Source organism: Carya illinoinensis, chromosome 9, assembly GCF_018687715.1.
Source record: "Carya illinoinensis cultivar Pawnee chromosome 9, C.illinoinensisPawnee_v1, whole genome shotgun sequence".
NCBI classification, from domain to species: domain Eukaryota; kingdom Viridiplantae; phylum Streptophyta; class Magnoliopsida; order Fagales; family Juglandaceae; genus Carya; species Carya illinoinensis.
Genome location: NC_056760.1, coordinates 5,102,822 through 5,116,934, shown reverse-complemented (window position 1 = coordinate 5,116,934; position 14,113 = coordinate 5,102,822). Strand labels below are relative to the sequence as shown.

At 38.8% G+C, this 14,113-nt stretch overlaps 1 protein-coding gene across 4 annotated transcripts; it reads right to left on the bottom strand.

The window, feature by feature from the left end:
• Window positions 1–976: 976 nt before the first annotated feature.
• Window positions 977–13,316, bottom strand: LOC122276306 (arginine/serine-rich coiled-coil protein 2-like). 4 transcript variants are annotated; one of them, XM_043085922.1, is made up of 8 exons: window positions 13,139–13,316; window positions 11,960–12,097; window positions 3,422–4,318; window positions 3,190–3,324; window positions 2,615–2,709; window positions 2,100–2,168; window positions 1,523–1,963; window positions 977–1,449 (listed from the first exon to the last, which is right to left on the bottom strand). In XM_043085922.1, the coding sequence occupies exons 2-8, from the start codon at window positions 12,090–12,092 to the stop codon at window positions 1,402–1,404; spliced, it is 1,818 nt and encodes a 605-aa protein (XP_042941856.1). In that variant the 5' UTR covers window positions 12,093–12,097; window positions 13,139–13,316; the 3' UTR covers window positions 977–1,401. The 4 variants fall into 4 exon arrangements, with proteins under 4 accessions (XP_042941856.1, XP_042941854.1, XP_042941855.1 ...); XM_043085920.1 differs by having other exon boundaries at window positions 977–1,401; XM_043085921.1 differs by lacking the exon at window positions 977–1,449 and having other exon boundaries at window positions 1,456–1,963.
• Between the last annotated feature and the right edge of the window lie 797 nt (window positions 13,317–14,113).

Sequence of the window (14,113 nt, the reverse complement as noted above, 5' to 3'; positions counted from 1 at the left end):
GCTGGTTTGGGAGGTGACTGGGGACCCTTAAAATGGAATCGCCAATGAAAAGAAAAGCCATTTTTTTTTTCCTTCAATTGATGCTCAAAATCATAGATTCACGAGTAGACCACCATCTTATATTAAGGAACCCTACCATCCATTATTATTTTCACTGTTTCAAGCTCAAGATGGGTGTGATGTCAGTGCAACTACAATGGAATCCACAAAAAAAGGAAGAAAGTGACACTTCAAAAAGTGAAGACCCAAAATGGACGGTTTCTTCTCAAGACACTTAAGTAGACACTTGGATTGGAATCAATCAATGGGATTGGTTTTAAGTAGACATCAAAGAAACGTGTGGTTGAATGAGATAAATTGCCCAAGCAATGAGATTTTTAGTTTGGGGATTGTGAATGATTTTTTATGAATTTTTTTGGGCTCTTACACGGTATCAATAATGTGGATGTCTGTGGAGCATATGGTTCAATTCCCGAATATCCTTGCACACGTTTGCTTCAGCCCCCCTCTCCAATCAGTTTCAGTTTTGTAACTATTTGTTCCAACTTATGAAATTTTCAATCTGTTCCTAGATGTCCTGTTGGACAGAGAAATTCCAGGGTTGTTGGGTAAGAAAGCAATGGATTCCTGATCTAGCAAAAAGTGTTTATGTAATTATCCCCCAAATCTCTAACCCACTTAAGAGTGCCAAGAACCTCACCAATTCTAAAAGAAAGCACCTACCACTATTGGTGCAGGAGGAGGGAGGGATAGGCATGACATCAAGGGGGTGCCTCTTTTTGTGCTTGTCTATTATGTATGGTGGGGGACTGCTAAAGGGAGCAATGCCTTGGGATCCAGTGGTTTTCTTAGATTCTAACAGTGCGAACAGGCAATATAAGTGGTCCAGGTTGGATCAAAACCTTTTTGGTTCACTTTACTTTTCCTATCCTTTCGATTCCTTCTTCTATTGGGTGGAAAATTATTGGCATTAGCATAATCGAAATAAAAGACTTCAGTTGGATCGTGGAAATATGCTTCACAATATAAAAGATACTAAGCCATTTTGACGTAACATTCTAAGTGCACAACTGATTCTTGGGGTTCCTAAACCACACAACCCCCTTAACTTTTCTTCAGATCCATTTTCTGACCTTTTAGGAAGACGGAAAATTATTGGCATTGAGATCCATTTGCACAGAGCTGATCTACATCATTCTTCTTCCCGGGGACTATCGATCACATCAACCCGCTAATCTTCTTCTTTTGGCAATTGGAACTCCTCTTTCCAGGTCTCAAATCAGGATAATTTGCATTCATTGCACGTTTATTCACTTAAAGAACCTGATGTTAGCACATGCAATAACCCCTTGACGGACATGTCTCAAAGTTTGTTCCCAAATCAGTTTCACCATATCCCGGCTACAAATCGCCAGGGAAATTTGAATTAGGACTTCCAAATTCAAACAGCTGTAGTAGTCAGAAATCCAAATTAAGCATGGGAACGCATATGTAAAAACACGTATTGTGCAGGTCTACCCACCATATTTCGAAGTTGAAGGTGTAACTGCCACCCGAAATGAGAAATGTAGGTAAAAATGTCACAGAACAACGATCTTTTGCGAAAATCTGAACAGTTCCAACAACAGCAGAGCATATCCTCCCAAACATTCCGTAGGCATGAAACTACAAGAAAAATAACTCTTCCGCAAGAGTACAACAAAATGTTGCAAAGCATTTTAGAACTGCAACACATTCGAGTGCAGAAAAATCCATAGCAAATAGTTAAAGACCTAATCCAACAGTACGGCCATCCCTTCGTCGTAGTCCGGCAGTGTACTGCTTTTCTAAATCCAACTGGAGTTCTTTCTGCTTCTCGGCTCGAAGAAGGTTGCCCCCATCTTGGTCTTCGGCTTTCTGCTCCAACTTCAAGTCGCCCTTCACACCCTACAATTGGCCATAGGCACCAATGCAACCTCAGACTCTAAAAATGTGTTAGTAGGTGAAGAAACTCCAATGGAATGAGTGAGCCATTCAGGACCAGGAAATGAAAGTTTCCTTATGTTGTTAACAATGTCAACCAAAAAGCAATGGAACAAGTAGGAGCAATGGAGATTTACCATGAGTTTGTTGAATTTTTCTTGTCGTTCACGATCAGAAAACAGTGATGTATCCCAAAGGTGTCCAGACTGTAGAAGAAGAATATTTTCAAAAGAAAACCCAAGGCGAGAGTAAACATAAATAATTATTTTTTATAGGTAAAATAAGAGTAAACATAAATAATTTAACAGCTCTGGCATAAAATAAAGCAGCAGTTTCTTTCTGAGCCTCGCACTACTTAAGTTTCAGGCAGTACTAAGATACATAAAAGGTGGAAGGCACAATCATAGAACTGCCATTGCATTCTGGGCCATATGGTTTCAAACCCTTCTCCAACATTGCAACAACAAAAATTGTGCAATTTTAAAGAGGTTTTTTAAAATTCTAAACTAAGTAAAAACTTACAAAAGATCTTCTAAAAATCTTGGATAACCCAACATTTATTCGGTTTCTAGGGTGCTGAGGGCATGAGTACCATAATCATAAAATTCAAAATGTGTTAAATGGATGAAATGGAAGCAATCGTCAGACATACTTCTTCGGTAGTTGTGTTCTTTTTGTTTCCCCACAGCAGCTTCTTCTTTTGGTCGGCAGTCATGCAACTTCCAACTCCAAAAAGATTCCTATTTACTGTTGTACGCCAAAAAGCTTCGAAATGAGTATAGATAAAGTTCAAAACTATTACAATCCAGTATTGGGTAGCAATAATGTCCAATATCTAATTATTTGGACATATCAGATCTCTAGTGGCACCTTCCACTTTAACATTGAAATTCTCTTTGCATTTAATTGCAAGCATGTTAATAAATAAAAATCCAGTTGGCAACAAGTAGAAAATACACCATTTAAAATTTTGTGAAACCACCGAAAGTTCTATTGAGTTCTCTATTCTTCTTTCTTTCTTTCTTTCTTTCTTTCTTTCTATTTTTTTTTTTTAAATTTTTATTTTTAATATCCTTCTTAGATAATCAAAATTATGCTTTCAAAATGAGAACCCCAAACCACATAATTTTGTGATAAGCAGGTTGGCATTTGCTTCGAGGATACAAGGACTTAAGATTTCAACACATGGTTGAGAGAAAGTTCCATTAGTGACAACATATCAAATACCTAATTCAGCGGCTTTCATTGCAGCAACTTTCGCAGCATTTAGATCATTAGCAGCATCGGAGTCACTGGCCTGGCCCTGTCCTGGAGTCATTTTAGTATCCTCAGCTACAGATGAGAACTTCGAAACAGGTTTAACTGTGATGTGATCGTAAATTGTATCAAGCTATCAGAAACAGCATAGGAAAATATTATGAAATAAAAGAATATAGGAAGGAACTTAAAGCAAAGGTACCATCTTTCCTATAGTCACTGTCCTTGTCCAAACTATACGGCTTTGATTTTTTGGCTGGAGACTCATGATTTTCAGTCACAAAACCAAACTTATCTTCAACATGCTCCCCTGGTTCTCTATTGTAGCGCTCCTTACCTCTGTCAGTTTCACGGTCATCCTTTTTCTTCTTTTCTTCTTTAGATAGCCTCTGACTATCCAGTTCCACTGGGTCACTCTTATAAGCATCTTTCAGGCGATGCTTACCACTATCCCCTCCGGAAGTTGAGCCACTTCGGTGCCCCCAGGTCTCTTCATGGGAACGTCTGTCACCTTTGTAATCTCCTGAACTCCTACGATAATCTCGCTTCACCTCTCGACCATCACTGTCCCTAGTATACCTACCCTTCTCAACATCTTCAGAAAGAGCATGTCTCTTACCATATCCAACTCTATCAGATGACAAATCCTTCTCTCTATATTTCTGTTGTTCTAAAAATGGGGCTTCTATGTCCTTATCCTTGCTTCTAGGCGCATCATATTTATCACGGGAATACTTGTCCACATTTCGTGAATATTCTCTTGGCCTACTCTGTTCACTTTCTTTTCGTGTATGCTCAGAATGACTGCCACCCTTGGACTCTCGACCAGAACGAGAGGATAGCCTCTTATAATTTCTCTCCTCTTCCTCCACATGCTTGTCATGCATGTAGTCCTCATGCCTAGAGTAACCATGTGAACCCCGGGAGGACTGTCGATCAGAATGTCTATAATAATCACCACTTCTACCATAATGGCTTCTGCTCAAATCCCTTTCTAATTCCCTCCCATCATCCTTCCTTCTTGGTTGCTGTTCTGAGACTTTCACAGCGCCATCCCTCAAGATATTTGGGCTACGGCTTTGGCCCCGAGTAGGAATTTCTGCATGCATAAAGGTAATCATAATCAGCAAAATAAGCAAATAGAAAACTGACTAACCGAGTGACATGTAAACTACTCTGAGATCTTGTACAGCATTGTTAACACCATCATATTCAGAAGCAAATATATACATATATATATATATTGTTTTGTAAGTAAGAAGATACTTCATTGATATAAAGATAGGCATAGCCCAAGTACACAGGTGGTATACATATGATTACACCTATTTAGGAACTAGAAATGGTTACAAGGAAATCATGAAGACTAAGACCATTTAAATCTAAAACGATGGCCCATAAATCTCATAAAAGGAGCGTACAGAAAAGTTGCCTTTCCTGGAAGGCCGCCACTCCAGTTTATCCTCCGCTTTAACAGCAGGACTAATGTTGTACAGCAAGTTAAAAAACTCCACCATGACTCCTACTTCCCAATCATGGGCCTCCCGAATAAAACTAACATTCCATTGCTGCACCCCATTATTAATATCCCTCAATTCAGCCACCATGGCATCTTGTCCCCTTGCAATTCTGAAAATAGCAGAGTAAGCATCCTTAAGAGCCATATCTCCAACCCAAACACCATGCCAAAAACTGATTCTATGGCCTCCCCCATACACAGCCTAATGTTGCGAGAGAAAGACCATGAACCTTTCCGAAAATGCTTCCATAACCCCACCCCGTACACCACCCTTACTTCTGAAAATAGCAGAGTAAGCATCCTTAAGAGCCATACCTCCAACCCAAACGTCATGCCAAAAACTGATTCTATGGCCTCCCCCATACACAGCCTAATGTTGCGAGAGAAAGACCATGAACCTTTCCGAAAATGCTTCCATAACCCCACCCCGTACACCCCCCTAACTTCATTAGAGCACCAACCCCCCCTTACACTCCCATACTTACTATCAATCACCATCTTCCCTAAGGCTTCCCTCTCGTAATAATATCTCCATAGCCACTTCCCAAGAAGAGCCTCTATTGAAGGCCCTCACATTACGAACCCCCAATCCACCACCCCTCAAGGGAGAATACACCTTGTCCCACCCAACTAAATGGAGCTTAAACTCATCTCCAAGTCCACCCCACAAAAAATCTTGTAGAAGCTTCTCAATCCGCAAGGCAACACTAGCGGGAAGAGGAAATAATGACAAGAAATAGGTGGGAAGGTTGGAAAGGGTACTCTTTATCAATGTAATCCGACCCCCTATAGACAAATACACCTATTTCCACCCAGCCAACCTACGCTCTATTTTATCCAACACCCCATCCCAAATAGTCTTAGCTTTGAATGATGCTCCCAACGGCAGGCCAAGGTACTTTATAGGCAACGAAGAGACCGCACATCCCAATATATTAGCCAGCCCCCTGACATTAAGCACATTACCCATAGCAACCATCTTCGTTTTCAAGAGATTTATTTTTAACCCGGATACTGTTTCAAAACACAGCAGAATAGCCTTTAAAAATTGAAGGTGACCTGAATTTGCCTCACAAAATAATAGTGTATCATTTGCAAACAAAAGATGCAATATAATGGTAGCACCATGATTAGTATCCCCCACTAAATAACTTGAGAAAAAGCCAACCTCCACTGAAGCTGACAACATTCTGCTTAATGCCTCCATGACAACAACAAATAAAAGGGGTGGTAGTAGATCTCCTTGGCGCAACCCCTTGAGTTGTTAAAAAAACCCCGGGATCACCGTTTACCAAGACCGATAAGCATATTGTTGTCACAAAATGTCTCATCCACCCCCTCCATTGCTCCCCAAAACCACATCTCCTCGACAAATAAAAAAGGAATTCCCAATTGATGTAATCATAGGCCTTCTCCATGTCTAATTTGCATAAGATACTAGGGACGTTTGACTTGATCCTGCTGTCCAAGCATTTATTGGTGATGAGGACCAAGTCCAATATCTACCCCTATCAAATGCATTTTGAGACTTAGATATGATTTTATCCATAACCGTGCTCATCCTATTAGCAAAAACTTTGATATTATCTTGTACATACTGCCCACAAGACTAACAGGCCGAAAATCATGAACCTCTATTGCACCAACATTTTTAGGGATAAGTGCAATAAATGTTGCATTTAAACTCTTCTCAAATTTTCCAAAGGTGAAAAATTAATGAAAAACCTGCATGACATCCCCTTTCACCACCTCCCAACACTTCTTAAAAAATGCCATAGTAAAACCATTAGAGCCTGGAGCTTTGTCTTTGTTCATTTTTCTGACTACTTGGTGTACCTCTTCCTCTTCAAATGGTCTCTCCAACCAAGCCATACACTATTCTAATCAATGACCTCAAAAGCAAGACCATCTAATCTAGGCCTCCATTCAAAGGGTCCCAAAAGCAAATCTTCAAGATGTCCAATAATGTAGCCCTTTATCACTGATGGGTCAGCAGAATCGCAGCCATCTATAATCATGGTTTCAATGGCATTATTCCTCCCATGTGAGTCGGCAACCCAATGGAAAAACTGTGCATTTATCCCCCTCCCTAAGCCATGGCCCACAATGCCCTTGATTTTTGCCTCCAAGAAATCTCCTCCATTAGAGTCACCTTTTTTAATTCGGAAATGACTTGGTCCTTTCTAGTGCTTTCTACTTCTACAGCCTCCAATCTTTGTAGCTCTTGTAATAAGGACTTCTTTTGAAATTCTACGTTATCAAATACTTGTTCATTCCATGCCTTCAAATCCTTCTTCAAAACTTTCATCTTACCAGCCAATATGACGCTCAGAGTGCCCTGTAATTGATACGAACTTCACCATTGTCCAATCAATTCCACAAACCCATTACTTTTCAACTACATATTCTCAAATTTAAAGGGCCTTCTTCCCCCTTTGATGCCTCCACAATCCAACACTCTAGGAAAATGATCTGAACATATCTATGGTAGTCTTTTTTGGCATACATCTGGATAATGCAACTCCCAAGTTGGGGATATAAGAAATCTGTACAGTCTAGACCAAGCATGGTTATTAGACTATGAATATGAACTCCCAATAAGAGGGATGTCCATGAGATGCAACTCAAATATGAAATCAAAAAATACGACCATAGCATGATTTTGTCTTCCTTCCCTCGATCTCTCACTCCGAAATCTGTCACATTGAAATCCCCCCAATACACCACGGAATATCCCACCAAGAACACCATCCTGTTAGCTCTTCCCATAGAAACCACCTCTTGCTATCCAAATTAGGACCATATACCCTAGCAAATGCCCATAAAAAATCATCTTCAATATTTTTAAAAGAACACCCCATTGAGTATTTCCCCTACAAACTCTTCAAGATTCTCCGCCACCCTTTTATCCCACATTACCAACACTCCACTTGATGCCCCATTCGAGGGTAGATACGTCCACCCTTCATGCTGGCAGCCCCAAATACTCTAAATGATACTTCTTGTGATAAACTTCAGCTTAGTCTCCATCAAGCATAAAATGTCCACCTTTCATTGTCTTAACAAATTTCTTATTTGGAGGCATTTGTCTATCTCATTCAGCCCCCACATTCCAAATTAGATTGTGGGCTTTATTTATCTGCTACAACAGCCCTCCCTTTGTTTCTTCCTCTACTTGCACTCCCTACACATCTCTGAATTTCCTCCGCTTTCTGTATGACCCAATCTGAAGATATACGAGGAAGAATAGTAGAGATTGGAATGAGATCATCCCTAGTTGCCTCTGGCCCAAACTGATGTATCTCCTCGCCCATAGATGGAATCGAGTTGGACCCAAATAAGATCATTGTTCCTTCCCCTTCTGCCTTCTCATGTATCTGTAGTCCTTGCTCCTACTCGACCCTCTCTAGCAGCCCTTTCTGTGGTGTTTCCCCTTGATTCTGATCAATCTCGTAGTTTAAGACTTTTTTGGCACCAAAATATCCCTCAACATTGCACTGAGGCTGAGCTCCTGCCTAAAGGCCTCCTTCAAAATTTTCTGTAATTTCCCCATGTTCCTGAGCCCCCGACACCACCCTTTGTTGCATATGCTCTACTGCCGATGACGACGCCCTTAACTCCGCGGTGTCGGAAGGTTTCCCAGACAACGCCAGCTCACAAGTCTGTGGCAACCCACAGAACTATGGCCCACTAGAGGTTGTCGTCCGCGAGTTGTCCTCTTTTTTCGTACGTTGGCAACTCTGGCACATGGGTTGCCTGAGACTGCCCTAGACAATGCTGGCGGAAGTGTTAGTGACAACATGTGATGACGTGACCTCAGGCCCATAGTTCGACGTCGAGCCCACTTCATACTAGGAAGTGGGACGAGGTGGACCTGAATGGGCTTGAATGGGCATAAGCCTGTTTCCTTTTAGGTGCCATCCTCATTTGGGACGTGGTGGGCCTATCTAGCCCAAGCCCAACCCCTGCTTAGTTTTGCCCTTTTCAGGCCTCCCAAAATTTCCTTGTCCCAAGCCTAGGCCCAGGCCCAAGCCCTGGCTAGATATTACTCTACCTAGCATCTCTTTGACAAACTTCTTCAAACAAGGCAGCAACTACTTCACGCCAGCCAACTCCTCCTTTAGCCCAAACAGGACGCTCTGCACCTCACTTTCCACTATGTAGGTATGGATAGACCATCTCTACCTTTTCCAGGTACTAAGTTGCAACCTTCCCTTTATGCGTGTGAACACTCCCCTGCCACCCTTTGCTTTTTTTTCCTTTTCTCCATGTTGTGACGGATGGCCTGTACCTTTGTGCACTGCCACCCTACTTTCTGCTCTTCCTCCCATCGCAGCCTCAGCGTATGTCCTAGCATGCATTCCCAACTCCTTCCCTTCTCCATCACCCTGACTCACCATTGGAGCCTTGGAAGAAGTAACACATCATCTCCATGAAGAGGCTTCTCCACCCTCTACCTTCCATCCCCTTTGGGAACACAAGCATACCTCGACACCCATTGCCACCATACTCAATGACTTCTAAGAAGCATCCGTAAGTATTGGAACATCTAATGGCAACCAGTGATACAAAACCAGTACAAAAAGTCTTGAAGAACTACTTCCTACCCTCAGAATGATAGCACTCCTCTACCATGACTACCAACCAACAAGCACTAGCATGGCTGAAGACCATCTCCTTCATGACCTTCCTACTTCTTTCAGTAATACAAAAGTAGCTTCCCCCCCCTCCAACAATAATACAAAAACCTTGGTTTCAACTAATAAATTAATAATCGTTTCCTAAAACCCATCATACACCAAAACTATTACAAACCCAGAGAATGCTAATGTGATTCCAATGTAACTCAGCAGAAAAAATCTTACATGATGAAAGTGTACGGAGAGAAAAAGAGCAGAAGCAAATATATATAAATATATATATTACTTTTGTTGTTAATCTACACCCGACCCCAAGATAAAGGGTATCTTAGGCAATGAACAGAAATATGCAGAAGAATTGGTTCAGTCAAAAATAACTTCAAACTAACAAAAATAATTCATGAGTTCACATATAAGAATCTTGAACAATAATTTTCTTCCTAGTTTAATACTTCATCGTTGTTACTTTGTTTTCTTCATTTTGTAATGACTAAACTTCCTATTGCAAAGATGGACATTTACTGATAAATTTAAAAAAAAAAATAAATAAATAAAATAAAATCTTGAGAAGATAAAAGCCTTCTAAAACTCTTTTAGAATATAATAACCATAAGGGAGAAAAATTCAACTAGCCTAAATGCCCAATTGTAGGAACACTTTGTAATTAAGTACATATCAATCTTGATTATTTCATGCAGGGCATTTCCAATAGGATATTGTTTTAGCTCATTCTTTAAGTCTGAAAATATATTAGATACAGCACGGGAAATATTTGCGTTTTCTATTATTATTTTCCCATATCTTTTACAGTAAGTGTTGGGACCAGAGAAGGATCATATTAGAAAAAAATGTCTAAAAGCAAAGTGTCATAGTGATGACACTATCTCCTTGAAAATTATGGGAAAGAAGAAAAAACAGGGTCCAGGAATACCGATCGTTGAGCCCATTTGGTGTACATCCCATATACAATGCTCCTCAAGACACTCCTTATACAATGCTAGAAGTTAACTTCACTTTCAATAGAAGCAACAATTATAAAAATAAATGTAACACCCCGTACTTCTTTAGATGAGCATACAAGTGGTACGTTTGCTTCTAGGTTTCTCTTTCAATGGATAATGGTACCCAATGCAAGTTTGTTTTTCCTTTTTTTTTATTGTTTTCGGGATATAATTTATCTGTAAAAAATTCAAAGAGATATTTGCCACTCTCTTTACAAAACTAAAGCACGGGCAAGAACCAAAGAGTAATGGGATATGAATGGTGAAAACCAGAAGGCAAACAAAAAGGATTAGATGAGAATAAATCTATATTTTTTTAATTAGTGAATAGATGAGGCTAGATATTTCCAAATCTTTATTGCATCACAACAGAGTGCCTTTAGAGTTGAAATCTTCAAAAATGTATGGAAATAAAAAAGCCTAAACTCCTCCAGATGCAAACAGAGTCAAATAGTTCCCATAGTCCACCTATAATGAACCTTTAAAAGTTCCAGCATGAAGCAATCAGAACTGGACCCACATTCTACAAAGAATTCCAAAATCCGTGATATAAGGAACCACCAGATTAGGATATCCCAACAATTGCATTTTAGAATAGTGCCTTGTAAAACCGATTAAAAAAAAAAATAGTGCCTTGTCAGGTTATCTCACATTCATCTGGACCAAAAAAGTTCAAATTCCAAATTCCAAATAAGTGAACTAGTGAAGCTGTTTCATGGACACCTAAACTTGCCTTTCACTTGTCAGTTCTCTTCTCTGACGAATATTTCATACAGTCTCTTAATTTCTTCAAGTGATGCTATGTTTTTTCACAAACTATAACCCCCTTTCCTCACCTTATTATTCCTGTGGACTCTAGCTATAGACTTTAATGGTTTAAATGTACATGAGTTCCTTGCAACTTCTATAGCGACCTAGATATGTCTTATCTCTTGTATACCATCTTGTGTACTTGGGCTATGCCTTTTATTATTAATACTACCGTTTTACTTATCAAAAAAAAAATATTCAATTTATCTCATACATACCATACTACGCAAACAATTTTTTTTAATAAAGTTTTTCTTTTATGACAGGGGAACCACCCAATGGCAGAGCCCGTAGGACTCACCCATGGAACCTAAACTCTCGGGGAGACTAGCAAAACAACCCACCGCCACGTCCTCCCACTTAAATCGAAGTTTGATCCAAGGGGGAATCAAGCCTGTGACATGGGATTCATGCACAAAAGTTCACCCTTATCACTTGGGATACCCATGGGTGGGTATTTTAATAAATACTACACAAAAAAATTGTCAAATGGTACTATGTTATAACTTCCCATCTAACAGAAGAAATCAACATCACATAAAGAAAAGAAACTACAATCAACCTGACTACCCATTAAGCCAGTTGCATACATCTTTTTTTTTTTTTGGTAAGGCCAATAGCATAAATCATATAATCACATTTTAGCAATGATAAAAAAATGAAGACAGACTGTCAACTTTATTATGAGACTCTAGCCACAAATATTATGTTAAATCTCCGCTCAAGGAGCATTGTATCCCCTGAAAACCAAACCAAGTTAAAAAACTAACCATCAGATGAAGATGACCCACTAACTGGAGTATGGCGCCGATACTTCCTGTTTGTTGCATCTGTAGATGGCTTGCGAAATTGTGTCTTTGCATCTGCACCATCTGAGGGTGGAGACTGCAAGTTTGAATCCATAATGCCTGGCACAGTAAGAGCACCAACACCATAAGAAGAGGCATACAATAGAACACTACTAGAGCTGATAATTTATGGTTTAAACATCCTCCAGAGATCCAAGACACACACACGTATATTTGAGAAACAATAAAACCGCATAGATAGTAAATTAATAAATCATAAAGATGAAATAAAAAATGAGACATTCGTAACAACAAAATGATTAATGAATGTTTTCAATATATGGTTTACAAATTCACCTAACATTGTCTACCCTATGTATGCTTGATTTCGGTCTTTAAAATCAAACAAAATTTTCTAAAAAAATAAGCTCAAACTAGAAGGGAAGAAATTAAATGGTGTCCCGATCTGCATTCCCATCCCTGCATTTACTTGCTGAGGAAAAAATTTGTAGCCAAAGGAATACAAAACACAGACGTGCATATTCATTTACGCATACAATCAGCTAATACATAGTTTTATGAATCTCATAAATGGCAATCCCTAGAGGTTGACTCGAGTGGTAAAAGCCTTGGGTTTGAGGGTATGCTCCCCCAGCTCTGAGATTTAAATCCCCTTGGTGCAAACAATCTCTAAGGGCCATTGGACGGGTTACGGAGGGCCTGTACCCCTGAGATTAGTTGGGATGCTGTTGCCAGACCTGCCAAAAAATTAATCTCATAAATGGCATTTTTGTGTATTCGTCAATTCTCGTCAATCAGGATCGGGCTGGGGTTACCCATGTACAATCTCCTCCGATTAAAAAACGGAAGGGGAACTCACGGTACAAATGGAGGGAAAGGGGATCGAAGAGTAGTCAGCTCCGGACTTTTTTTTCCGAAGAACTCCTCACATGGTCTGTGCAGTATTACCACCCAAGTGGATATACCTATCCAACCAGTCAATAGTTATCTTAAATTCAAAAGAGAACAAATTTAGGGTTTCCAATGCCGAATTGGAGCAAAGCAAATACCGAATCTAGGGTTTCCAAAGTGAATCGTGCTAAAAGTTAAATCACAAATTTTCGATTGAAAAAAAGAACAATCGGATTGGAGGACTCGCACCTGAGTGGTTATGGAATTCACTTGTAGAAGAATCGATTCATTTTCCGGGAGATAATTCCGTATACAGCTTTGAGTAATTCGTGATTATGGTCTGTTTCTCGGGCTGTTGGGCTCGGGGCTTTAAGGTTAAGCCGGAGGGAAAAGAGAGAGTATGATCGTATGAACTCGAGAACACAGTACGCTCTCTAGTGTTTTAGCCAATTTAAAAGGGTTCTGTTAATTATAATTTATACTAATTTACGTATTAATATTAATATTAATTTATTTATGTTTAAAATTTAAATTAATATTATTTTTAATTAAATTTAACTTTTTATCAATTATATTAAATTAATACATATATTAATATATAATTATACTTATAATTAGATTTTTTTCATTTTAAATAATAAATAAGGATCATACTCTCTCGTTTGTTAGTGTGTTATTTTTTTTTTTAGCTTTACTTAAGCACTTGTGTGTTTTTATACGGAATAAAATTTTTAGGACCGGATTAGTTAACTAAAACTAAACAATCTCATCTTATCTTATATCATATAATCATTACAATGTATTCAAATTTTCATACAAAATATAATAAATAATTTAATTTTTTTAAATCTCAATGTAAAACTAATATTAAAAAAATTATATTATAATAATATTTTATTCATTACTATTTAAAACATCTTATTTTAACTGTATAGCTAAATCGAATAGTCACTACACTCTCTCCTAACAAAAACTAATAAATTTGGAATCCAAATCAAAATATTAATTTATTAATTGAATACCTGAGATTTATATACCCTATAATTATATATTATATTACTCGTTGTTATTTAATCTTTACTTCTTTTGATAGTGACGGGATATTATACTACGAATATGACTATATCCAGCACTTATGCAAAATGGGAAAAGCTCTCAATCGGTTGGCTGTGAATCTAATTTTATCGCCAATCGATACAAATCTATCATATACCAAACCAAGAT

What these genes read in the sequence shown, in the direction of transcription:
- LOC122276306 (XM_043085920.1), bottom strand. Translation starts at nt 12,092, where the DNA reads ATGGATTCAAACTTGCAGTCTCCACCCTCAGATGGTGCAGATGCAAAG. An exon ending in AATGAAAGCCGCTGAATTAG is followed by an intron (nt 2,710 to 3,189) that starts GTATTTGATATG and finishes GGCGTACAACAG; the next exon opens with TAAATAGGAATCTTTTTGGA. An exon ending in AAAAATTCAACAAACTCATG is followed by an intron (nt 1,964 to 2,099) that starts GTAAATCTCCAT and finishes ACACATTTTTAG; the next exon opens with AGTCTGAGGTTGCATTGGTG.